General features: G+C 42.7%; 1 protein-coding gene across 2 annotated transcripts; it reads right to left on the reverse strand.

Annotated features, from left to right (window-relative positions):
• golim4a (golgi integral membrane protein 4a) lies at positions 1–27,351 on the reverse strand. Of its 2 annotated transcripts, none has more exons than XM_085245457.1 (16): positions 26,649–27,351; positions 16,023–16,097; positions 15,741–15,790; positions 15,546–15,599; positions 15,213–15,363; positions 7,485–7,567; positions 7,276–7,359; positions 5,670–5,789; positions 5,279–5,545; positions 4,662–4,948; positions 4,436–4,506; positions 4,226–4,305; positions 3,645–3,851; positions 3,131–3,199; positions 2,860–2,937; positions 1–1,116 (listed from the first exon to the last, which is right to left on the reverse strand). In XM_085245457.1, the coding sequence occupies exons 1-16, from the start codon at positions 26,833–26,835 to the stop codon at positions 979–981; spliced, it is 2,001 nt and encodes a 666-aa protein (XP_085101583.1). In that variant the 5' UTR covers positions 26,836–27,351; the 3' UTR covers positions 1–978. The 2 variants fall into 2 exon arrangements, with proteins under 2 accessions (XP_085101583.1, XP_085101584.1); XM_085245458.1 differs by lacking the exon at positions 26,649–27,351 and adding an exon at positions 19,978–21,413.
• Between the last annotated feature and the right edge of the window lie 129 nt (positions 27,352–27,480).

Here is a 27,480-nt window from a genome sequence, read left to right on the forward strand (position 1 = left end):
TCTTCTTTATTCCACACAGGCAGCAATTCAGTACAATGAAACCCGCACTTTTCTGTATCAAATATAACTGGTGTACAAATGTACAAATATTCAGCATTTATTTTACTATACATTGCCCAGCAGACTAGAGAAGCTGCAGTAAATTAAGAGTAAATTCCCATCAGCAGTGGACATGAAATAGTTCTCCATTAAAGGCCATGCTGAATGAAGCTTAAGGATCACCAACTGGTGTGCTCTTCTCGCTCCCACCTCATCAAAAATGATTTTCCAAATGTAAAATGACCTAAAAAGACTTAGGAGAACGGAAAGGCACATGTCACAGTGAGCAGCTTCACCAGAAGTGGCTTACCGATTGGCATCTGTAATAATATCCAGGATATTTTTTTTAATGCACCAATGTATCAGCTTTACAAAACTGGTAAGGATCACGATAACACAGACTTTTAAAAATCAAAATTTTGCACTTTTTATGATTGTCAGAGTTCGTCCTATTAAAAAATAAATAACAGAAAATGACATTTGAGTTCTACCGTGATTACAACTGTCTGCATGAAACATATATATATGTATGAAGGCCTGATCATGACATCAGAATAAACATGCATCCTTTACACACACACACACGCTCAAACAAAGCACTTTGATAAACAAAATACATTCTCTGCCTGCTCTTAAAAACAAGAACTACCAGGCAGTCAGGCAGACAAGAAAGTAGACGGAAAATTAAATGAATAAAAATTATATAAAAACTATACAGTATAGATCTCATTTACACCCACCAAATTTTGTCCATTTCCACAGTGTCAGCTGATCCTTTCAAATCTCAGAAGTGTTTGAAATATTGTCCCCCATCTTCTGAGCATAATATCCCAGTTTTCTCTCACTGGATGGCTGGTGCTATTCCTTTGGGATTCAAGGGAAAGAATGCCCTGATTGGTACTATAGGCAAGCTTTAAAAAACAAAACAAAAAGGCACTTCTACATTTCTGCCCTTTGATCGTTTCCCTTGTCTGCATCCTCCTCCTCTTCCTCCTCGTAATTCACGTCCTCGTTATTCTTGGCATCATTTCTGTGATCCCCGTCCATTCTTGGCCCTTCATGGTTTTTACCTTTATCCTGGAAGCGAATTACATGCACACAACCTGATTTAATGACCAGGAGTCATGTAAACACGATCATTTCAGACATTTACAGTTAGTGTTTGCCTCCTGTGCAGCGATGCATGAATGAAGCTTAGATCCGCTGAGCTCCTGTTGCAGAGGAGGTAAGTGGCAGTATGAACTATAAGTCTATCAATGTGATTTTTTTTAATGAAGTCTTTTTTTTGAATATATTAAACATTAAAGATGATAAATGATAATCGCTCTAATCGGTCTCCAAGGTCAGAAGTTACAGACCAGCTGACAGTGAGGAGTCAGATGTCTTTCTCAAGGATATTTCAGCTCTGTGGACGGCTGGTTTTCAAAAGGTTTCAATGTTTTGCAGACTTTATAAAGACTGAATAAATATCTCAAACCAATTAAAATACCACATAACAGGAGTATTAAGGCTTATAGACTTTGTCATATATTGAGACTTCCTTATATGTCAAATTAAATCAAATGCAGGCGAACACACGACACTCCGACTGACTCGACATCCTATCTTTCTCATTTACCGTGAGTCACATGGGCCAGGGTTTACATTACAGAGACAGCACAGTGTGCTCTGACACACTCGAGCTACACACCAGTGAATCCCTGCACAGGTGAATATATTTCTGGATGTGAACCCAGAACATTTCGCTGTGTGCACCTCGACCGTTTTCCTCCAGGAAAGGTTTCAGGGTGTGATGTTACTTGTGAGGTGGAACGGAACCTGATGTGATGATGCTGGGAATAAAAATGAATTCCACATTTGTGCAGGTTAAATGGGAAACGGGAGGCCTAGGAAGTAAAGCGGATTGTGAGGTTGGTGGTTTCAGCTGCAGGGAAGACTGCATGAGCAGAGAGTAAACTTCAAGCGATGTGAAGAAAAATCTTTAACTCCTTGACCAGTGGAAACACCTTAGAGTATTTTTTAGTTTTAAAATAACCATCCTGTAATAGTAAAGCCATTGAAATTGTTATTTAACAGACAGTGTGTCGTAATTCTTTGATCTAAGGACGATACTTTTCTGTCTTAACCAAGCAGCAGCTTTAACGGGAGTGCAGTACTTCTAATGACCAGTAGATCCTGATTTCAAAAAAAAGTAAGCACTGACATCAACAAAGCCTCCGATTTTCTTTTTTAAAAAGAGACTGTATTTTTAGATCCATCACATTAAGGTGTAGGTTTAATGTCCAGGCAATAGCTGAATTTAAAGATAATCTACATAGTCGCAGTACCAAAATGGTTAGCGAGTGACTAGACTTGCTTCCAGAAGGGACTTTGTTTGAAAGCAGGAAACCCATTACGTTTTTCTTATTTCTCTTATTTGTGCCTCCTTGTCTCCTCGGCCCTCCTGGAAATCATGCCTAGATGAGGAGGGCAGAGTAGAAAGGAGCTATAACCCAGGATACACAGGTCTTTTAACCTTTATGGCAAACAGCAGGGGATGACTCTTTAAACGTTTGACCTTTTAAAAAATCACACGTTTCAGTTATTTAAGACGATTAAACCATGTGCATGACTACATGTCACATGTAGTAACATTACTCCATGTTCAGAATTTCATCAAAAATGGCCTAGTTTAAAAAAAAGCTCATGTACTTGGCCTGTTACTTTGACTTCTTTCCCCTTGTGACTTTTCCTCACCGCCTCCGATATTTGATGGGAGAGGAATCAAGGAAATCTCGGAATTGAGAAAAGGAGGATTGACTGCTTTCCCACAGAACATACCTGGTCTCTGTTCTCTTTTTTATATTGATCCTCTCCCTCCTCATCTCTCTTCTGTCCACCAGCTATGTCCTCCTGGGCCTTCAGGACAAGAAAAACCACATTTACGAATTGCAACATGAAACTTTAGTCACGACACTGAGATGCAAATGTATTGCAGCATTATATTATACTAAACCATATTCATTTAGTTTTGATAGTCTTACATTCAAGTGTTTTGCACCACTCTACTATCACTCAGTACGAAAGGCATGTGTGTGAGCATGCACGTTACCTCATCTTCCGCTTCCTCCTGGTACTGGTCATCCAGTGTGTCCTCTTGCTGGTCTGGATTTCCAGCTATCTGAATGCACACAAATCACAGAACAAGTTAAAACAGGATATAAAGTTTACTTTTCATCATAGATCCTGCGGTTTCTCTCTCTCACTTAATATATATTTATATTAAGGTGCACCTCGCCATGCAGTCTGGCTATAAACATTTTTGAAACAATGGGTCTCTCTGAAGAGCTCACTGAATGATTAACATCCGCACAAAGCTCAGCACTTTATACTGTATAGTGCATCTCTAGTTCTCAAACTTTCATGGCTTGCTTCAGTATGCCATTCTGAGCTCTGTATGTGTGTGTGTGCACGAATTTAGTCTGAAGCTGCCAACAAGCCCCTCCTCTTCCATTGTTGGCATTTTCAAAACCTCTAATCATCTTCCTGTTCAGCCCGTAATGTTGCTGTAATGTCAGTAGCTGCGTGTGCAGATGCTGAATACACTGTCGCCTCCCCTGACTCACCACCAGTTCCTCCTCCACAGTCGGTTTGAGGTTTTGATGCATTTGAATGTGCTGGGCCGGCGCTGCAGGCTCCTCTTCCTCTTCAGCCGCATTTTCATCTGCTTCGGCAGCGCGGTGCGGCAGCCGGGCGTCCTCGGCCTCGTCAAACTCATCCTCTCCCTGGTTGTTGGGGTCGTCCTCAGGGTTCAAGTCACCGTCTATGTCACCCTATAGCAAAATAACAAATTTAGAATAAGAGCTGTGGATATGATAAAATGAGTATGTTTTTGCTGGAAATAAAACTGTCAACCTGTCAGTTTCCTGTAATGTTTTATTAATTCTCTGGCTAGTATTCAGAAGATTTACCAGCTCAGTAGGTTGACAGACAAGTGCGGATAGAGAGGGAACAGATGAATATGGAAGTGGGCTGGGGTGATTAAAGAATCGATGTTCTGATGGATGGCTGAATGAGTGTATGGCGTATGATAGACCGGTGTGAATCTTAAGCAAGCGAATGAGCTGGGAGGACAGAGAGAGCCCGAGGATGTTTTAACAGATGGAGCGAGCAAGACGGCAAGACAGACAGAAAGACAGACATCCACCTGCTGATGTGGCGGCACTCTGTGATCCGTCTCTCGATTCTCCTCCGCCTCCTGCTCGTGCAGCATATGAACGTCTCTCTCTGTTAACACACAGACGCAACACACAAACTAAATCCACTACCATCAACCGGCTGCTTCTGTGAGCTCTAATGATTGAAGGGAATATTTGTGCAGTGAGAAATATGGAAGACGTTTTCCTGCAAATCTCACCTTCATCAACCTCAGCGTGACCGTCGTCTTCTCGAATATCATTGTCCACATTCTCGTATTCAGTCCTCTTCCTAATAACCGAGACGAGTACAGTGCAAGTAAGTACAGGCACGTGTTCTTCTGTAAAGCTATTTTATTAATTCATTTGGAGAAATGTAATAAGAAAATATGCCGCGGTTCAAAGTTTACTACTCGCTGCGACTGCTCTGTTTCCTTAAAACCTGACCTCTCGTGTTCTTCTCTCAGGATCTGCTCCCGTCTGTCGGCCTCCCTGTGCTGCTGCTGCTCACGTTCCTGCTCCACCTTCAGCCTCTGCTCCCTGTCCTTCAGCACCCTCTCCCTCTCGGCCTGGAGGGCCTCCTGCCGCCTCTGGATCTGCCTGCCCTCCTCTGCCCTCTGAGCCTGCAGCCGCTGCTGCTCCTGCTGCTGCTCATAGGCTGACTTTAGATGCTGAACCTGGGGGGGCACCTTGTGCTGCAGCTGGTCCTCCGGATGCAGATTCACAGGAGGATCCTGAGAGAGTTATAAATACAAGAGAGAGGAAATATCATGTAGAGCATGAAAAAAGTGAATTAGAGCTCATCAAACGCACTGAATTGATGCCAAGTTTAGATATAAATATAAAGCAATGTGTGTGTGTGTGTGTGTGTGTGTGTGGGGGGGGGGGGGGGGGGGGGGGTTCTCCATGTTTCCTCAATAAAGCTAAAAAAAAAAAAACAAAAAAAAACACTGCATAAGCAGAGTCACACTGAACTAACTAATACCAGCAGGAAACAGACGTCCACTTCAAGATCTGTTTAAACCCTGTTTGGATAAGATCTTTTAGTCTAAACCACTGCTGACCATCTGTGGCTGGCGTTTCCGTCGGTCCAATGCGTTCTCATTCTCTTCTTCATGTTCTGGCTCCTGCTCTTCCTCCTGCTGCTCATCCTGTAGCTGGTCTGGGTCCTCCTCCAGCTTCTGAGGCTGTCCAGCTTGGGCCATCTCCTCCTCTGCCAGCTCCCTCCTCCTCTCTGCCTCTCCCTCTCTGTCCTCGTCTTTCTCAGACGGGGCGTGCTGGGTTACAGTGGAGTGGGACTGGACCTCAGAGTGGGCGTGCGCTTCATTGGCCTGGTGAGCCAACCGAGTAGAGAGCCATGAGAGAAATCTTGAGATCTTTTGATATTTACAGTAAACTTTTTGTCTTTCTCAATAAAACAGTATTATTACTTCATCCCAAAGAATCCCAGATTACCCTTGAATCAGTGTTCCAGTGAGCCTGCTGATCTTCATGTGCGTTGGCTTGTGCATGTTGTGCCATGCTGGGCGCCTTTTGCAGGGTCTCCTTGAGCTGTTTGTATTCATTCACCTGTGCCTAAAGTGAACAAGAGAAGAGAAAGGCAAAGATTAAGAACACATTTTTACCATTACAAAATTAAGTAAACCTGTTTAACTACTCGCTAACAAAAATATCTAAACAGCCAATCACATGGCAGCAACTCAACAGTCCGAAAAAGAGAAAATATTCAGTGACTGACAACTGACAGTTGGCAAAACACGAGGTGACTGGAAGGCAACAGTAACTCAAACAACTACTCATTACAACCAAGGTATGCAGAAGAGCATCTCTGAATGTGTTCTACAGCTGCAGAAGACCACACCAGGTTTCACTCCTGTCAGCTAAAAATAGGAAACTGAGGCTACAGCTCACACAGGCTCACCAAAACTTGACAATAGAAAACTGGAAAAACACCGTCTGGTCTCACAGGTCTTAATTAACGCTGCAACATCTACACATTTGGGATGTAGTGAACGGGATCTGCAGCAACTGTGTGATGCTGTCTCTGAGGAGTGTTTCCAGCACCTTGTTGAATTAATGACAAAGCATTAAGGTGGTGCAACCCTGTACTAGCAAAGTGTATCTAATGAAGTGGCTAGTGAGTGTGTATATATTTATGCAACACAGAAGCCTAAACCTCTTCTTCCATGATAAATCATTTAGAGCTGTGGCCTCCATCTTTGCGCCGTCTTGATTCTTTTAAGAAGCAGCTGAAAACTCATTTATTCAGACTGGTTTTAACCAGTTTTGGGTTTTATGATGCTATGTTTTTATTTTCTGTATTTTTTATGCTTGTCTTTATTGTAAAGCAGTTTTTGATCTACGAAAGGTGCTATATTAATAAAAATAAATTAAAAAAATATAGCAAAAACAACCTCCTGTACAGCCATTAATTAGCTTCCATCTTTTTTTTAAAAAAAGGAAAGAAATAAATGAAGCTTTCCCTGCGGCGATACAGATACTTTCTTTCAAACTGTCCGTTCAGTTTTGGCCCTCGTACCGTTAAATCCTTTTATACGCGCATACTTTCAGAACAGGCCAGAGGGTTAAATTCTAAAAATTCTTGCTAAATTCCTCCCTCGTCCCTTCGTCTCGCTCCACTCCCTCCATTATAGCTTTCTGGCTGATTGGCTGCAGTGTGCTTTAGATGCACTGCGCTGACAGCCCTGACTAAATCAAACCCCCTGGAGTGAAGGAAAGAGCGTGTATGCATGTGTGTGTGTGTGTGTGTGTGTGTGTGTGTCCAAGCAAACGCACTGATGGAAAGCAGGCCAGGCTTTAAAACAAATTAGTAAATGCAGACAGAAAGAGAGAGAGAGGTGGGGGAATTGAGAGAAATGAAAGTGAGTATCTATCAGCAGAGCTCAGTGTATTCAGTAAACTGTTCAGGCAGTTCAGAGGTCACTCTTAAGGAGAAAGACAATTATAGATTTGCCAAAAAACACACAAACCCCCCCTGCCTACGGCATCAATCAGCTGCTGTACTCAGTGACTGCAGTAAACCAGGAGGCTGAACCCTTACCTGAGCTGCAGCCAGCGCACTCTTGTGGTCTTCCAGCGTCAGTGCGAGGTGATCGTGGGCTGCCTTCAGGTCCTGATGGTGGATCTGAACAAGCAAATCCGACAAAAGTGAGCCAAGGAGCCATTCACATTTATGACAAGAAAGAAAAAATATATCTGTGCAGACATACAGGAGGAAGAAAAGTAAGAAATGTCCAGAGTCTTTCTCACCTGGGCGTCCTGTAGCTGCACGTGAATGTCATGATGGGCTTTCCTCAGTTGTTTATTTTCCTCTCTTAGGTTAACAACACTCTCTGCCACCGCAACAAATCAGAAATAAAGAGAAGAAAAACAAACAAACATGTCAAACAACTTCTCCTGCAATAACTTTCCAATTATTACAACCAGTCATATTAACTCTTACTTGTCTGTCCTTATACTCCATATTACCAACATTTGAATATTTTATAAAAGCAAATTAAATCCACGTTTGTTTTCACACCATTCAACTGTAAAATATGACAAAATCATTTTGCAGTCCAGAAATGTGAAAATAAAAGCAATTTTACATGCAGTATGTCATTAAGTCAGGAGATGGAGACAGAGTAAAACTGGAAAAAAATCACTTATACTCAAAATATGACACGCTGACGGCCCTGGATACTAGACAAAACTGCCAGAGAGTGCGAGCTTGGAATCATGCTGACGGATCAATGGTGGGAAAAAGCTGTCCTCAGTCATAAACTACACCCAGGTTCTCATACAGTTGTCCAAAATGTATTAATGGACCAATGTGACAGATGTCATGGCAGATGTTTTATTCCTGCTGTAACCTGCACAGGTTTTAGACTGCTCCTTCAGGAACACGCGTAAGGTTCAGGGACCTGGATGAATGTGGGCTTTTTCATTGCTATTATTTGTGGTTCCACTTGTTCCCCTGAAGATCATTTCTCTGCAATACAAATTTTTCTCTTTTGCATCTCTGTTATAGTCGTATCCTAGGCTCAGAGACGTGATGTCATTTGTCGAGCTAGAAAAGATCAATTTTACAGTAAAAGGCAGCTATATAAATTAACGAGAATTAAAATCCAATGTAAAGTGAAGAAGGCTGAAAAACGGTCACATCCAGGAGAAATCACTCTTGTTCACCAGCACTAGGGCTGGGCGATATGACCCAAAATTCATATCTCGATATTTTTTAGCTGGATGGCGATATAAGATATATATCTCGATTTTTTTTTTAAAGCCATAAGTTAAGAACAAAAAGAGAGTTCTTAGTCACACTGTGTCCCAGATGTCACACGGGCACTTTTATTTATATACAGCGTAGATGTACATGAAGAAATTACTCAAAAATAAATTATCAGCATTTATTAAATAATCATGGTCCATAAATAAAAGAAAACAATGTTGTTTTTGTGCATAACGAAAAGCTCACAATTGTGCTGTGAAAATGTAAACTAATAGACGCTGAGCGTAATAACAAAGAGACAGATTTCACAGCTGCACCACGTCTCTGAACAGGTGCCATTTGTGGTCCTTATACACACACAGTACGTATCACTCCGTGAGGCTCCTCCTCGGTAGCCGTAATCCTCCGTGTCACTACCCGATCTGTACCGGAAATCCGATCGGTACCCCGCATGCGCGAAAGGTTTCTACTTCCGGTCGTAGCGTTTTACGATAGTTATGGGTCAGAGTATCTGTTAAGATGTTAAGAATAACAAGTATATCTTAAAATGTTTGCAATAATGAAGCATTTCAGTACAATGTAGACAAAAACGAAAAATAAAAAGAAAGTTACGGATCAGGACTCTCCGATCCTTACTGCGCATGTGTAAAGTCTGACCGTACAAATCGGGTCTATCCGATCCGTACCGCGCATGTGCAGATGTTTTCTTCTTCTTCTGTTCGTTTAATGGCAGTTTACTCCCCAGTGTACGAGGATACCGCCACCTGCTGACCGAGCGAATAAACCCTATTATAAACTGAATTATCGTCATTACAAACGTGTGTTAAATCTGATTTAGCGATAGTCGAGCGTGTTTATGCTTGTCTGTGAGGAGAGGATTGTTGGAATAGTGATGATGATGTGCGCTATCACTGTCAATTGTCAGTAAACACTTCATCTGGCTGATGAATCTACACGTGAGATATTACAAAGTCTGCATTATTAACTCTGTAATTAGGCGCCATTCTTCTTATTTTACGGCGCTGTTGCTCAATCGGGGGACGCTCTCTGTTGAGGAGAAAAGCATGAATTTCTTTGTATACGGATTATCCATTGTCTAAATGTCCCGGGCAGTCGAAAAGAAGGCAGAGCTGTTGAGAAATGCTAGGAGCTAACTGGGCGCTAACCGCATCATTCAAATATATTGAATGTCGCAAAGAGAGGAAGTGACGTAAGATTTGCGCATGCGGGGTACCGATCGGGTTTCCGGTACGGATCGGGTAGTGACACTCCGACAATCCATCAAGCGGTGCAGCTCCGTATGGAACGCCAGGACTGCCATAATGAATTAATTAAATACACCATTAAATAATTAATTAAATGTGTCAATAATTAATTAAAATTGGAATTAATTAATTAAAAAAATAGTTATGACACATGTAATTAATTAATTATTGACACATTTAATTAATTATTTATGTATTTCACATTTTAATTAATTATTGACACATTTAATTAATTAATTATTGACACATTTAATTAATTATTTATGTATTTCACATTTTAATTAATTATTGACACATTTAATTAATTATTGACACATTTAATTAATTATTGACACATTTAATTAATTATTTAATGATATATTTATTTATTTCATTTTGGCAGTCCTGACGCCTGGCTCTCGTCATGAAATAATTTTATCTGTCAGCCTCACCCATCAAACTCAGGGGGCGGGGTTAACGCTGCCCATGCAGCTTCTCTAACATTTGATTGGTTGCCGTGCAAAGTAAGTCAAAACAGGTCGATCCTAGATAATCGATTGCTTGTGTAGACTTGGGGCAGCCAGTTATCCCAGAATGCAGATCAAATCACAGGCCGTTTTTCTGTCACCAGCTACACTTTTAACAGTGTTTTAGCCGCGAATGTCGGTATGTCTGGTCAGGTTGTCAACATAGAACATGTTTGCAAAAGTGCTCAGATGTTTTCAGAGATTTCACTAGCTCTGCTAACAGTTAGCATGCAGAGCGCACCGAGGGGGTACATTAACCGGTTTGTTTACATATTCCACTCTCCGTGTTCCACATGTTGCATTCGCAGATTCTCATTTTCACCGAACGATCGTCTCTTTCCGCCTGGTCTTGTGTCTCTGTGCTTCTGTAACATAAAGAACGAGCTGACATTTTTCTCACGAAACCAGCGATCAGCTCAGCAGACCCTCAGTTTACCTGCATGCATCCTCCTCCTCATCTGTCAGCTGTTTAACACCTGCTGCTAATTCAAGAAACACGCCTAGTTACCTGGTGATAGTCACAGTTTAACTGCACAAGATAAGTAAATATAGTATTTTCCCCGAGCGCAGAGCTGCTGGAGCTTGTTTCCTTACAGAGCACTTTATAGGCGAACAGCTTCATCAGCGGCTGATGTCCAATCACCAGCACACAGCTTTCAAACCTCAGCTGAGTTTTAGCTCTCAGTGGTTAAACGCTGGACTTCATTCACTCAGGTTCTGTCTGTCGGGTCACGTTTACTTCGCTGTTTTATTTACAACTGAGCAAATCGGTTTGGCTGAGGTTAAAGTTACGTTTCATAACTGCATAGTTTCACAGACGTTTAATGAACCACTGGCACATGTGTTAGACTGAACTATCATCTAAATATCATCTGTTTTTTAATAGTTATTCAACTGTATTCTAAGCACCAGCTGTCTGTTAGAATGTGATTTTTTTTCTCTCTCTGTTGGCAGAGGTATAAAAATGCGCAGGAAAATCTGACGTGCATGGCAAACTTCACCGACGATATTTAGGGAGGAATAAACACACATCAAACATAAATGAACCATTTGCCTGTCTCCATAATTGAGAGCATTTTCTCTTCTTATGTCAACTCTCTCTCTCTCTCTCTCTCTCTCTCTTTTTTTTTTTTTTTTTTTTTTTTGCTTTTTCGGTCATGTTATGTTTACCTGTCAAAGGCTTGTTACAAACTATGAAACACATTGTGCAGACTTCTGGATGTTAGAAGAAAACGAATACTGCTCATGAATGAGACTAAAGGCAGGAAGGTGTCCTTTAAAACTAAACATGTTAATAGGACCTCCCTGTTTATATCATAGTTTATGATATAGCACGTGTATTTCAGTAATAGCCTGCTGAGGCCACTATACGTGCTGGCCTCATATCAAATGTGAAGGCAGACTGAGTCTATGTTTGACGTTTGTTTATATCTAATCTTCCTTTTCAAACATTTAAACAGCAGCGAGTCTGCAGCTGAGGGAATACAAATTCAAATTGTCGGAACAGGTTTGCTCGTTTCTTGGATTCATTTGGTGATTTATTAAATGTATAACTGTGTGGTGGGGCGTGGTCTGCGGTGCCGTGCAGGGAGGGCGGACGCACCTGCACGGCATCCTTAATCACGCCCGCCTAGTTAAAAACACGGGGACTGAGGGGTTTGGGGGTGTTGTGGTGTGGTGAGATGTAAATAAAGATGACTCTGAACGTTGCTCCGTGGTCCCGCCGTGTCTTATTCACGCCACATTGGTGCCGAAACCCAGGAGGCAGCACGGCGGGTCCATATCGGAGCCAGGGAATGGAGGAGCTGGCCCAGAGGGTGGCCGAAATGGCGGCCGCCCAGCGGGAGCAGGCGGCGGAGGTGCGTCGCCAGCAGGAAGAGCTGCAGGACCAGTCCGAGCGGCACCTGGAAAGGATTGGGGAGCTGGCGGCGCTGCTCTGGGCCTGGGCGCCACCCCCACAGGTGTGTCCCGAGGACAGTGAAGCGGTGGAGGAGCCGCGTGAGGCACCTCAACAGCCGGAGGTGGCAGACGAGGCGCGCGGGGATCTGCGCCTGCCGGAGGAGGGGGAACAGCCAGGTGAAGGGCTGCTCCTGCCGGGAGTGGTGGATGAGCCGCTCCAACCGGAGGCGGCAGACGAGGTGCGCGAGGGTCTGCGCCGGTTGGAGAAAGAGGAGCTGCACGAGGGGCTGCTCGAGCCGGGAGTGGCGGCGGAGGGAGCAGTAGTGACGGAGGAGTCGCGCTATGGGCTGCTCCAGCAGGGAGCGACAGCGGTGACGGAGGGGCCGCGCAAGGAGCTGGAGGTCCCAGTGCCAGGGGAGCTTGCTCGAGTGGAACTGGCGAGCGAGGCGGGCGCCACGCTTGAGATCGCCGTGCTCGCCAGAACGGCCTCACCACCACCAGAGGCCTGTACACGCCACACCTCTGCCCAGCCACCTGTGAGCTGGGGCTCACGCTTGTGCCGGCCGCGCCGGGTGCACCTGTCACGTGTCCGACTTCCGAACCAGCTTTGCCTGCGCCGCTGGATTCGCGGGCGGCCGCCTGAACTCGCACCTCCCCGTCGCTTGGCCGGGGCCTGGGGGTGCCAGCTGTCCGGGCTGATTCCCTCTCCCACTGGCGGTGGGGGAGTAGGTTCGGCCGGATGGCTCCCCGGCCTCAATCGGGCGATGGGGGTATGTGGTGGGGCGTGGTCTGCGGTGCCGTGCAGGGAGGGCGGACGCACCTGCACGGCATCCTTAATCACGCCCGCCTAGTTAAAAACACGGGGACTGAGGGGTTTGGGGGTGTTGTGGTGTGGTGAGATGTAAATAAAGATGACTCTGAACGTTGCTCCGTGGTCCCGCCGTGTCTTATTCACGCCACAAACTGTTATTCTAATCTGCTGCTGAGTCTCTTACACTTTTCTTTATGCTGTATATTTTCACGTCTCTGGAATAGTTGGCAGTTAGATAGTCAGCTGGGAAACTTTGTGTTAACTCATGGAGCTGAGGATATCGTGGATATGCTGACCTCGCTCCGTGGTGTACAGAGCGAGGTCAGCATGATTAATATTCACAATAAAAATATTAGCCGAACATCATGAAGTCTGTATGTGTTTCATAGTGTCGAACAACCTTTGTACAGTTAAAGCCAGCAGTTACTACATGACGGAAACACCAACGTTATCTCTTTTATGTGTTTATACACAGGTCACGCTGATTACTGAACAAAAACCCAAAGATCAGATGTTAAATAGATTTATTTGCTCTCTCTCCTCCTTAAACATGTTTTTAATGTTAGTTATAATTCAGAATTGGCGACTGAAACACGTAGGACACATAAGAACATCAGGAAATAAAACACCGATAAATATAACCTCAGTAAAAGAAGTCAGCGGGGGTTACTACAGCTGTGTACCGGGGCCTGCGCTTTGTCGGTGGGATTGCTTGCGAGGCGAGCGGGTCTATCCCACGCTTTGCCGTGAGACTGGGACGACATCTCCGAAATCATCGAAACACTTTTGCAAAGAGGCTGTATCTTGACAAACCGACCAGACACATGAAGATTAAACCACTACATTCTCGGCTAAAAAAATATTAAAACGGTATTTGGTAACACACAAACAGGGTTTTTCAAAGCTCAGTTCTGTTAGCTTCCACATGCCGGTTGTTGTGTGCTAGAAACAATGGCCACCAGGCCAAAGCAATGGTTTTGACTCGATCAGCGTTAACCCCGCCCCCTGAGTTTGATGGGTGAGGCTGACAGATAAAATTATTTCATGATGAGAGCCAGGCGTCAGGACTGCCAAAATGAAATAAATAAATATATCATTAAATAATTAATTAAATGTGTCAATAATTAATTAAATGTGTCAATAATTAATTAAAATGTGAAATACATAAATAATTAATTAAATATGTCAATAATTAATTAATTAAATGTGTCAATAATTAATTAAAACGTGAAATACATAAATAATTAATTAAATGTGTCAATAATTAATTAATTACATATATCATAACTATTTATTTAATTAATTAATTCCAATTTTAATTAATTATTGCCACATTTAATTAATTATTTAATGGTGTATTTAATTAATTCATTATGGCAGTCCTGGCGTTCCATAGCTCCGTAGCTTAGCAAAGTCATATTAAAACATTTTTTGACAGATTGCAGAGCGCTGTGTACCACATAAAATCGGTTCGCGGTCAGTAAGCACAACCAGAATTCATACATAAGGCGCACTGTCGATTTTTGAGAAAATGAAAGGATTTTAGGCCGTGCAGCCCCTCCTGGCTGCATGTCGTTAGCGCGGTTAGCTCGCTAACACGTTGACGCCGTCCAGCCCCACGCACGGTAACTCGCTAACGGAGATTTTCCGCTTTCATCTTGTCATTGCCTGCAGGTGAAGCTATGGGGGAGGCGGAGTTGTGTTCAGTGAAGGAGAGGCGAGGCCGAGTAACGTTGCGTAGAGACAAAAGTGGACGAAAGAGAGGCAAACCTGCGGCTCCACAAGTATAATCATAACGTAACATAGACTATATCGATATAAACGATATTGTCACATTTTATATCTTGTATGAAAATATATCGATATTTTTAAAAGCTCGATATATCGCCCAGCCCTAACCAGCACATTAAAGGGTTTGAGTTCAGGAGTACAGTGTGACTACATGGGTCACCATAAAAAGCATGACAATATGTGAACAGCAGGTCATTGCATTTGACCATATAACTGATGTTAGCACTATGGTGATAAGAAGGCCCAAACCATGCCCTGCTAATGTGGAAATCTAATTCATAAAAGTTCTTTATCATTCTGTGCAGTTATGATGTCACACAGACTCTGATGTTAATGACTTTGCTAAATACTGAAAAAAGTTCGTCCACCCCGCTGCGGCATTAGCTCATCAGTTCATCATCCGGATGAGCTAATAATAAAAGCTAACTTTCTTACACTCATATTTACATTGTTTCATTCAGTGTTTGTTTGCAGAAACCTGGCACAAGTCATTACCTTTGAGCTGGGAGACTTCTATCTCTTTGGCCTCCTGAAGTTTATCGTAGCGCTCCTTGTGTTCACCCAGCAGCCGGCTGTGATCCTTGCCCTGGACTTGGTGCTGCTCGTGCAGATCATAATACTGCCTCTTCAGGTCCTCGTGCTGATTCTGAAGGAAAGCTCTTGTTACAAACATAACATCAAAAACTACAAAAAAGGGACAAAAGGCCAGGAAGAATTTGTCTGTTTGGATAAGAGGAAGAAAGGTTAAATATGAGGATGTCTGTGTTAAACGGAAGAAGAAAACCAGAGGATAAGTGAGTGTATCTATGTGTGTTTTGGGCTTCTGACCTTTAACATCTGATGTTGGACTTGTAAGGAGTTGTATTTGCCGTTTGATTCTTGCTGTTAGAGGATTTAAAAAAAAAAAAAAAAAAAAAGAGAGATAATTGTTTGCACACAAGTTCTGCACAGATATCTCAAGCAGACAAAATAAAGAAGCCAACTAACAAATAAAAAAGCAACACTGTAGTGTACAAAAGATACCTTCTCTCTGTTCAATGATTGCTGCGCTTCGATCTTATAAACCAGATAATCTGAAAAAGACAAAAACAACAGAAAAGAAGCTAATTGAAACCAAATTTACACTTGAGATTACAATTTAAATAGATGCACTATTTTGCAGAAATTTTTTCTTAAATTTAAACTCAATAATTATGTTGTCTTAAAAACTGACTCTACTGCAGTCTAATATTTACTTTAGCACAAACTCCTCAATACGGACAAATTCCTTAAGTCGAGACTGAGTGTACATGCTACTTTTCTCACCGTCTTTGGCCTTTTTGTGCTCCAACCTCTCCTTCTGAAGACTCTTCTCCAACCTGGAGCGATGCTCATACACCACTACAGGAAACATGGAGGGGATGAATTAAGGGAAGGATTAGTGAGTGCTTTGACATCTATCTGGACCAGCAAACCAAACACAAAGCTCCAATACCAACACTTGGACTGCAAAAACAACCTCAACATTAGTCAAGTGAAGTGAAGTGAAGATCCTTTTGGCAATTTTCTTAGCAAACTAGCTTGACGTAGATATCTACAGTCTACATCAAGCAATATTCAAAGCATGGGGAAGTAGGTCAGTGCAGGAGCAAAGTATTCTGGGTAAAATTTGACTACATACACACTGTCATTCTATTGCTGCTAAGTATGCAGATATACTGAGAATACATTTGCAAATAGAGGTTTACATACATTCATGAGCACGAATGTCTGATAATTTTGGTCTTTCGGTGATTTCTTTGAACTCTTCTTTTCCCAGCACATATCTTTAACTTTTTAAGGGGCTTTTAAGTGTAGTCGACAAAAAACAATGAGGTTGGGGCTTTGGGAAGGCCACTGTAGAAGCTTTATCCCTTACAAAAACAGTTTTGATGCATGTTTGGGATGATTGTCCTGTTGGAACACAATATTCCCTCAAAATTTAAACTTCCTAGTAGAGATGGCACGATACCACTTTTTTATGTCCGATACCGATACAGATATCATAAATTTGGATATCTGCCGATACCGATATGAATCCGATATAGTGTTTTTTAATCAACAAAACTGTTTTTTAAATATCTTGCTGCATTTTGTATAAGTTCATACTCAAGTTTAAAACAACAACTACACTAAAGCTATTCTGTTATACCTGTATGCAAAAAAAAAAAAAAAACATTTCATAGTTCAGCAATACTGATCAATCTAATAAACTTAAACCTACACCATCCTCCCTATTCTGGTATTTTAAAGAGTACTTAGCATAAATATTAAGCAACCTAACTAATAGGGTTCCAACTCCCAGCAACAACAAAAATAAATAAATAAAAAATAGGAAACCACCCCTCAATATTAAATAGATTCAACATCTTTCTTCAACAAAATTGCAGACTGCACAGATGGTACCTTCCCAAAGGAAAAAGTACTATATCTTACTAGGGTATATATATTAGACTTAATAGTCACTATATACAGTAATTGACTTCTATTCATTTTACATCAAATTAAAACTTTGGGTGTCAGATAATTATTTATTAAAAGCTAGACATTTTAAATGAGAATAAGAAAGAAAAGTATGTCTTTGTGCCCCCTTTTCCCTGTTAATGCCCTATCGGCCCCCCTGGCTAAACTTTGCTAGATCCGCCCCTGCACAGTTACCAGCCGTCAGCTACGTAGAAAAAGATCCTCGAGTAGAAAGTAATATTAAATAAATTCTAACAACAGCTTATCAAGCTTAAACGTGCTGCTGTTGTTCAACCGCTGGTTTCCTCTTTCTGGTGCAAAGTGGGCCAAAAGTAAACTAGAGACATGAACTCGTGACAGAAAAGCCGATCAGCTGATCGTTAAGCAGTTTCATGATTGAAGTAGCAGCAAGAGAGAGAGAGAGGCAGTCGCTCCATATATTAGTTGTTAAGCTTAACGCAGGAATGCTTTACAAACATTCAGAGATGGACTTACACACTTGCTTTACTTCTCTCAGGGATAACTTTGTCGGAGATGAAATGCAGGGTTGCTAGCGAAGCTCCAAATGCTATCCAGACCACCGACAGGTCCCGCATGCCACAGCCGCTCTATCACGCGATGCATACTGCTCCGACGTGCTAACGTTCTGAGGTGAGTTACGGCGTGTTGCAAGTTTTGTGAGGTGCTTTCGTGATATTTAATGGATCGGATTACATTTTTTATTTTTCTCCGATATCCGATCCAGTAATTTAGGTCAGTATCGGACCGATACCGATACGTAATATCGGATCGGTCCATCTCTACTTCCTAGCTGTTGATCTGAGGTGAAGTTGAAGAATTTAGATGTTGTCAAACTTCCTCATTATCCCATCCACTTTCTGCAAAATACCATTACCACAGGCAGCAAAGCAGCCGCACAGCATAATGCTACCACCACCATGCTTGAAAGCTGATACAGCATTCCTAGGTCTTTGTCTTGTCTCATCATAAAACTTTTCTCAGCAGTTTCTTTATTTCTTCCCATACTCTCAGTCTATGGCAATTTGGCAATTTCTAGTTCATGGCAGGCTTGAGCCTTGCTGGTTCCTGGGTTGTTTCTACAATACAATTTTAGATCTTCAGTGAGTTCTTTGGACTTTCTCATTGTTCTGAATATTGGTCAAACCAATAAGGTGTCAAACAAATCTGTTCTATGCTGCAGAGAGAAATTACCAGTAGTCAATTGTGATCACTACTGAGGAGTTAGCGCTTGACCATGGCAAATATACTGTAGAACTGTCAGCACTTTGAGTATATGTATATATTTAAGACAGTATGTATAATTTTGACATTGTGTGGATTAGAGAAAATCCTAAATGAAGTCACACTTGTTTTTTTGTTCAAGGAAATTATTAAAAGTCCCAAATTACCATGCCATTCATGTCCTTGATAAGTGTATGTAAACTCCTGACCTCAGCTGTATTTGTTAAAAGAATATGAAAAGAATAGTCTTATAAAAGTCTTATCCTCTTCATGCTCTAAAAGCTTGAGTACCTGTTTAGATTCACTTCTTACCTCTCCAGCTATCCTCTAAACCAGCGGTCCCCAACCTTTTTTGCGCCACGGACCGGTTATGCCCGACAATATTTTCATGGACCGGCCTTTAAGGTGTCGCGGATAAATACAACAAAATAAAACTAGTACCGGTACCGAAAAAAAGAAAATTTATTCATAACACACGTGAAAAGACCCAGGAAAACCGAGTAAACGATAAAAACGATAACAAAATAACGCTGAAAACTGATAAAAACCCTGAAAACTATACATTTCACACCTGAGCCTCAACTCTCGCGGCCCGGTACCGGTCCGAGGCCCGGGGGTTGGGGACCGCTGCTCTGAACTCTCCATAATCTCCCTATTCCTCCCCATTTCATGATCCTCATCTTTTCTAAATCAGAGAAACAAAAAGCAACCCGACTGTGAACAAAGCAGCATAAGTAGTCCTCGATCACTGTTAGCAGTGCAACATACTGAGAAATGTCAGGTTTATTTCTTGCGAGTCAGCTTTGGTCAGTTCTTGAGGCAACTCGTGAAGGCATTTTCTAACTTGGACACATTTTCTAACTTGCCATTAACCTCAGTTTATTTTTTCACTAAATGCATTACATCTATTTAACACATTTCAGTAGGAAGCTACTGACAACTGGACAGCGTCTCACGTTGGAATCTGACTGTACCGCTATTAATTTGTTCTGGTCAGGTTTGGAGTCTTCACACACCCCTGTTCTCTGCTGCCTGTTGGAGCGGGGGGGCTAGGAGGAGGAGTTGGCCGTCTGATTGGGGTCTGGAATGTGGGGCCTCCCTGCTGCTGCCGAGCCGGGGCAGTCTGCTTCTCTCCACCCCAGGGAAAAGGGTAACACTACCTGGGTCTGGGTGCAGTTTCCCCTTCCAGGGGCAAGGGTACCTAGACCCGGGGCTTAGAGTACGCTTGGGGAGTGTGATTGTGTGTACAGCGTCTCTTTATGTCTGTCTCCACGTTGGGTGATTGCATATATATATTGCATGTAATTGCATATGAGAGCATGAGGGTGGGAATGGATGTTTGTATCTGTGTGTGCCTGTATGTCTGTGTCTATATGTCAGGTCGGGTATCAGACGCCACCTCTCTAGGGACATCTCAGGCCCTTCAAGGTATGGAGGCCTATCTCCCCCCACCACTCCCCCTGCCAGTGGCAGACGCCCTCAGACATCGGTGCATTGGTGGTTCTTTGTGTCCGGGGATGGGCGTCTGGGTACCCACCGGCTCACTCCGGGGCTGCTTGTCGGGGCCTGGAGCTCGCTCGGGCCACTTCAGGGGTGAGGTGCCCTCGGCCTGGGGCTCGGTCACTCTGGCACAGCTGGCTGCCGGCGGAGCTCACGGGCGCGTCACTGCAACCCCCCCTGGCTTCTGCTCCGCGGCTGCTGAGTGAGCCCTCATCTGGGACTCTCGTCAGCTCTTTCTGGGACAGTGGCGCGGCTGCCCCTCTGTTGGTCTTCCTGAGTCTCTTGTGTTCTGGGGGCCTCTGGATGTCTGGAGCCTTGATCTCCTCCATACCTGCTTCAAGCCCTGGAGGACGGGGCTGTGGCCCCCCCACACCCTCTAACAGATCATTACATGCTCACAGGTGTACACAGGGGTGCTCACACACACAAACTACACCCTTTTTGGCTCCTACCTCAAAGCACACTGTGCGCTGTCGATCTGACGTGCTGCACAATAATGTTTAATATTTAGTATTTACCGTTACATTCCCATAGATCATCGTGATGTTGTTTATTCTATTGCTCTTTTTTTCCTGCTTGTTTTCTCTTTTTTCTTTCTCAACAGGTGATCCAGGTGATTGATACATGTATTTTTTGTCTGCTTATTTTGTTGTTTTTTGGGTTTTTTGCCCTTTATCACCGTTCCTCTTCCCCGCTGTTTATCTTTCCCTCTTTCTTTCTCCCCTTTCTTTTCCCCAGTCAAGTCTGTCCCGTATTTAGCAGGTTAAAATAAAATAAACAATAAAAGGCGAATCAAATAGACCAATACGGCAAGGCTGGGTTGGTCGATTTGGTAAAGTTATTCCGTTGGGCATCTTTCTTTGCCTTTAGACAATAATTCTGATGGCAAAAGAGCCAAACGGGACAGGCAAAAAAAACCCCCATTTGTTCTGGTCTTCAGGCAGCATGTGATTTAACTGTTAAAACAAGAACTCTGAACATTAAATCTTCACTTATTCCTTTCCACTGGGGGCTGGGCAGTGAAACTGATGATGTGGCTATTCTTCCCTCTGAGTGCCACCTCAACAGATTCCAAGATAACTGTTCGCTACATCTATATTTAGTTTTAATATCATGAGGGCAGCAAAAGGAAAGAAGGATAGGGGTAAAAGAAGAAGGGACAGGAAATTAACAAGAGAGTAAAACGAAGCTCAAAGAAACTGGAAAGCTGATCCTAACAGACCAGCGCTAGTGTAAATAAAGGTACCTAACTATCAAGAGGACAAAAAAACCTGCTTCTATCATATGAAAAGCCAATGTAATGACAACAAAAGTCACCCGCACAATTCAGCTCACCACGTTTTTACTCTCAATGTTGCTTTAAAGTGGTTATATCCACTTTTTTCATTATGCGTTGTGAGAACATTTTTTATGGCACTGGTGTATAAAAAGAAAATACCTTTTATGATTCTGTACAGTGTGCTCATTTGATTCCATTTAGATAAACAGTTCATGCTGCACCACTTGCTGTTTTTTTTCCATGCAGAAGTTAAAGTAATCCCATCTGTTTCCCAACAGACTCTCTGGTCTTTCCTCATCGGATTTTAGAATACAATAAGTTTAAGTTGTGACTCGCATGTTATAATGCTGCCGGGATCAGTTCTGAATAAGTAGCATATAACGCTTAATGGCAGTAAAGCAGAAGTGAACAAACTTTCCCGAAGTTTCTTTCATCAACGCCTGATCAGGTGGTTGTCTAAAACCTCACCAGATTGGATTTTATTTCGCTCCTCTGAGGCGTTGAACCTCCTCAGCAGTGCCAAAGATGAGGCTATGTTTTTCTTAGATGAGCTCAGCTAGGCTACACTCTCACTGTGGGCCAACTGGGCTGGGCTAGAGCGACAAACAACTGGAGTCTAAAGCTTAATTTATAGCACTGTACTGATTCCCTGTAGAGCTCAGGCCATAATGAGTGATGTTGTGGTTTGCATTTATACTTGGTTTCCCATCACGAGAGAAACTAAATTGTTTGTGGTCAACTCAGAGCTAATAGATCTCAAACAATTGCTAACTGTACTGAAACACGGTACAGAGAAAAGATTTCAAAACAGACTCACTACACGTACTGTCAGGGGCATGAAAAGTGCCTTATATCTACTGGCAGAATATTATGTACTGTAATAGAAGAGTGATCGAGCAATGTGCAGATGAATTTACATTCAAAGAAGCAATGAGTATCACATAGGCCTGAACCTTAGCCACCTAAAAACAAATAGTGCTGTAGGTCCAGAATATAAACACACAAAAAACAACTTCAGCTGTCAAAAGTCAAAAACCAAATGTCATAAAAGCATACAAGGAAAGCAAAGACAGCACAATGGAGAGTTTTCATTGCTTTTGAAAACCTGGATCCACTACAAAGAACTTCTTTGTATAATATGACTTCTGTCTTCTCTGCCACGGGGGGGGGGGGGGGGGGGGCTAAAGAATAAGCAACAGCACAAATAAAAACCAGAGCAGGCCACATAACTGGCTGTTCCACTTTTTTTAATACTCTAAGTGGTTGTAGTGCACAGTTACAACATGTACAGGTGAGTCTGCAAAGCTCTGCTTAGCATCTACACACTTCACTGCTATCGTGGGCCTTTCACTTAGCATGTACATATATACATGCAACAGGCTTACAGCAAAGAGAGAGCAGCTACAGGAGGAGGGCCAATAACGCAAACATACAAAGAGCTGCTGGTGTGTGCTACAAGTGTGAAATGGCCACAGACTGTTGACTCTTTTGTTGTTAGCTGTCTCCATGCTACATTAGCTCTGCTGTTGGCAGTGTTGGTGGCACGTGGCGTAGTAAACGGAGAACAACTCAGAACTGAATTCACCGACCTCACAGTTCAGGCCACTGTCACAGATACAGCTTTTTGACTTACAATCAATCCGATATTTGATCCAAACATCAGATCGGGGCATCTCCCCATCAGACCGATGAAACACAGTGTGGTTTGAGCGTAGATAAGAACAAGGGGGCCTTCTATGGTGGTGACATTTATTGACCTACTGGTTTAGATGTGGCGAGGATAAGATCAGTTAGATTTGGCTCAGGGTGTTGAAAAGGAAATGTGGGCCAGGAAAAATTTTTTCTGTGGCGTTTTTGTTGGTTCACATTCCTACTTCCATTGTGTATACACACATACACACCAGACATACAAACACAACAGACCAATTAGGTTTAGGAGTGAAGTTCAACACAGATGCATGTCCCAAGAATCTAAAAAGTGTTGATTGAATATTTTATGTGCGCTGGAACTAACTGTCTGCTACTAAGTTTTGCAAACTTCAAGACTAATGTCTTTGACGGGTAACCTATTTTACAAGTCACTCTTTGTTACAATCAGGTCAGGCCTTACAGGGGCAGGAACTCAGAAAGACTGTGAGACACATGACCTGATCCAGGAAGTGATATTAGGTCAAAGAAACACGGCATGTTTGCGTATTTACTCCCCACAAGATTTTCTTTTTCATCAAGTTTGTTTTTTGAGTCTACAGGTAACATTGAAAGGATGTAAAATATGTTGATATCTACAGTTCACATTAATGTTCTTGAGCTACTTGTAAACAGAGTAAAATAGTGTACACAGTATATACAGGCCCTCGATCAGCTGCAAATTTACAACATCAAAAGCCAAAGAGCTAAATATTGCATGTCACCCATTGTCACTATCAAGGCCTCAAACTGTAGATGTTAAGCAAGAATGTTGAAACATTTTGGTTTCAAAACTGCAGCTTCTCAGCTCCCAAAAGCTCACCACGTGTTGTTAAAAGACGACGTGTTGCGACAAACACGCAATTTCTCGAAACGTGTCAGTGCAATCGAAGCTCGCGCTCATCAAAATGAGCATCAAAACAAACATTAAATTTTAAATATTTCATGAGCTCCCATTTGCACTGCTCTCAATTAAATACAGGATGTAGGTGATTAGTAAATAACAGCTCTCTGTTTCTACTGACGCTTTTACACGCCATCCCAACTTCTTTGGAAATAGGGCCGGTTGTTAAATCACAGTGACACATTTGTCAGCGTGCACGCATAACCACAAAGTGCCTGTTAAAGACTTAAAGTGCTTTAAATGACTGATGACTGCCAGCCTGTGGCTGCAGTGGATAACAGGGAATCAATGTGCCTGGCTCACAACCCTCACATTGCCCCCACGCCTCAAGCTATAACCAACCTCTAAATATAGGGCCAGAAAAACAGCAATCTGTAGTCAGCTGTGGTTGTCAAGTGGCTTTGTGATTGGCTGAACGATGCACTGTTTCACAATGATAGTTATGGGTGTGGCGCACAAGCAGGAGAGAGCTGAGCTACAGGAAGTTGAAATCTACATAATGTATGCTGGTACACTGCAGGACCCTGTTATGGATGACATCACTGGATGTGATGTAATCTGTTGCCTGAATTTTTTTTTTCTTTTAAGCTTTTGCATTCTCAACGATGAACTTTTAGCCTAGGCCTTGTAAATATACCTTGTTAAAAAACTTAGTGGATTCCTCATACAGCACCCTATACTGTCATGACACTACAGAAGAATTAGCAAGGTCTATACCTCTAAACAGTCTCCTGTTGCAAATTGATTTGCCAGTAGAGCAAGGCTTTATTGGCACAAATCCAGCAATTATTTGGAAACACCTTAAGCATAAAAAATAGCAGTAAAAGCTTCAATGTGTGGTCCTGAAAATCAGTAGATATGGACTATATCTGCTTTCCAGTAAATAGAGACACACAAATACGTTCACATTAAAAGACCTTCATTGCATCTTAATCTACTAGCAGCAGAAGGGTTTTATTAAAAGGCCCAACTTCAGGAACTTCACCCCACTTTCACAACATTTTAACAATCTTGTTCGGCAGTACCCTGAGTGCTTCCTCCATATAAGCGTGCGTGAACATGTTGCTGTGCTGACAGGATGTGAGGTTTCGGGCCTTGCCATTATGCCATGAGTTTAAAATTAGCCGATGGGCAAAGAGCCCGCTCCTACATGGCTTTTCAGAACAAGGTTTGTTTGCGCCCACATCAGGAAGCAAAGAAGTGTGTCAGGCTTTCAGCTCAGACTCAGAACCTGACAATGTAATCCAGCCTTTAATCCAACAATAAACAAGTACCGGTAAGCCATTTTTCCCTATTACCCATCGGTTTGCCATACCGTGAAGCTGCCCTAAATCTTTCACCGGTCAGTTCTAGAAGTCTGCATGCATTTGAATATGGTCCAGGGGGTGTTTTGTCTTCAAGGTAAAGAGAACTGCTTTGTGTTAAGTTTTGATGCTTTCGCTGACATAAGAAGATCCCTTTAGTCATTCTTCAGTTCAGGTCTGTGGAAATACATCCACCCCCCTGTAATACTGGTATAACCAGAAACAGAGTGGCGATATACTGTGACCATCTAGATATAATAGGTATACTGTATCTGGTATCAAGATAGGGGAACTCCCAGTCTTCCATAAGGTTTTGGGCACTTTTGTTAATATGGGTGCTCTTTACTCAAATGATCAGAAATGACAAGCAAATGTATGGATTTCTGTCAAGTAAGCTAACAAACTGTGCTGATGAGCGCATTGTCTTAAAGGCCACGTTTATAGCAGGAACTTGAGTATCACTATGTTGCTCATTACAGTGTTTAGAAGTTCCGGCAATCTGTGGGAAATTACTCCTTATTGCTCATGAACGTACAAGTTTAAGGCAAAATCGAATCTGATGTGATCCTCTGGAATAACTGGGGCACAATTGGGAATTTTCTCCAACGTAATGCTTTTTAGTTTCAGCGATTACCTGAGAGTCAAGGATGCCAGCATGGCAACAACATCCTGCACCATGGTGGCTAAACATCAAGAAAAACAAAGACAAAATGAGCTCTAAGACTTCTAGGAATACAGCTAAAATACAGTGACTGCAACCAGCGCTTGTGTTGTAATAGCCTCAGTTGACCACAGCTGCAGGAAGTGACGGGGCTAATTTCACTTTGACTGCACCTCTGGAAAAACAAATGAACTCTCGTTAAAGGCAAATATGCTTTTAAAACATTTTTTTAAAAGGCAAATATGCTCATCTCATTGTCAGGAGATCAGGAGCCATCACCAGTTTATTGGCGGCTTTACTGAAGTATCATTTCTCTAATCCAGCTAGATCAGATGTGGCAGGAAAGTTAAGATGTTTCTGGGAAATCTGTCTCTTTTCAGTTTACAACTGGTTTTCATGGGGTCTCAGCTAATGAGTACTGTTATTACTGATTAATATAGTGATTCGTTTGTCTACAGGACGCTTTTATCATTAACTATCTCAGATTGATCAAATTTCTCAGTTTTGCTGTGTGCCAAAGATCCAAATATTTAATTGACTATTAACATTACCAGTAAAGCACACAGTCTTTACAATAAAGCCAGGAATGTTGAAGACGGAACTTTTTTTTATTTTTTTTTATTTAAAACCTTAAACACGTCTATACAAACATTTTGTAACCCAGTCTGGTTTTTAAGGTGCTAAATGAACGCCGAACTTAAGTTTGTTAAGTAAAGTAATATCAAGTCCTCCAATTTGTTTTAAAAGATGTAAGGGTGTTTCAGCATGTTCGACAATAATGACAATGCAGTTTTATCCACGGAGTCTGGCGTGACACGTAACGTCGTGTCAGCTGTGGACAAACATTCGATCACCTCTCCGCCCCCGTGTTTACCTTGGAGCTGTGCCGACAGCGACTCTTGGTGTTGCTGATACTTCAGTGCCATCGCCTCCGTCCTCTTGAGCTGTTTGTGCATCTCGTACGACATCATGCCCCCGTACATCACCCCGCAGACCACGGTGACCAGAAGGAGACATTGGAAGATCCTCCGCTGCCTCCGGGAGCACACCCCGTTTCCCATGTTGGACCCGCACCCCTCCCCGCCTTCTATGCGCGAAAGCCCCGTCTCTGCCGCTGGAAAGTTCCGACTCAACTTTTTCCCCCTCCCGGTGAGAACTGAGGAAACTGAGGAAACCTCCCCCTCCCCTCACACCCCGAGCATTTCCACGCAGAAAACACAAGCTACGTGCTAATACTCGCTTTCGGGCACATTATTGTCTTTTTTAGCAGAGCTGCATCCAAATCTCGACCCTCTCCCCCCTCTGCAACTTCAAAGTAGCCGCTCAGATTTTCGCCTGACTTACAGCCAAACTCTGGCTCTGCCTTCTTTTTAGCTCTAAAAGCAACAAAATAAATAAGACGGGCGAGTCCTGCGTGGGTCTATCTTCCTCTCTTGCAGAGTTTCTGACGTGACTCGGGCAAGCTTACAGAGAAGTTAAAAGTTGGGTCCACGACGAGGCCTTCATAGCACCTTTAACTTCAGTTACGTGTCAGCCGAGCGGCTCCCTGCCATCCAACTGCAGCGCTATAGGAAGTCCCTCCTCCGAAATAATGGTAAAGTTCCCTGCTCCCGCCCCGTAAGTGCTGCTTTTATTATATTGGTCGCCAGAGAGCTCACTCAAAAAAGCAACGAGGAATGTGAAGGAGGAAAGATAGGACCCCCCCC

Source organism: Mchenga conophoros, linkage group LG14 (assembly GCF_057382185.1).
Source record: "Mchenga conophoros isolate Kocher_MC1m ecotype Shallow Benthic linkage group LG14, M_conophoros_male_GT1.1, whole genome shotgun sequence".
Classification (NCBI taxonomy): domain Eukaryota; kingdom Metazoa; phylum Chordata; class Actinopteri; order Cichliformes; family Cichlidae; genus Mchenga; species Mchenga conophoros.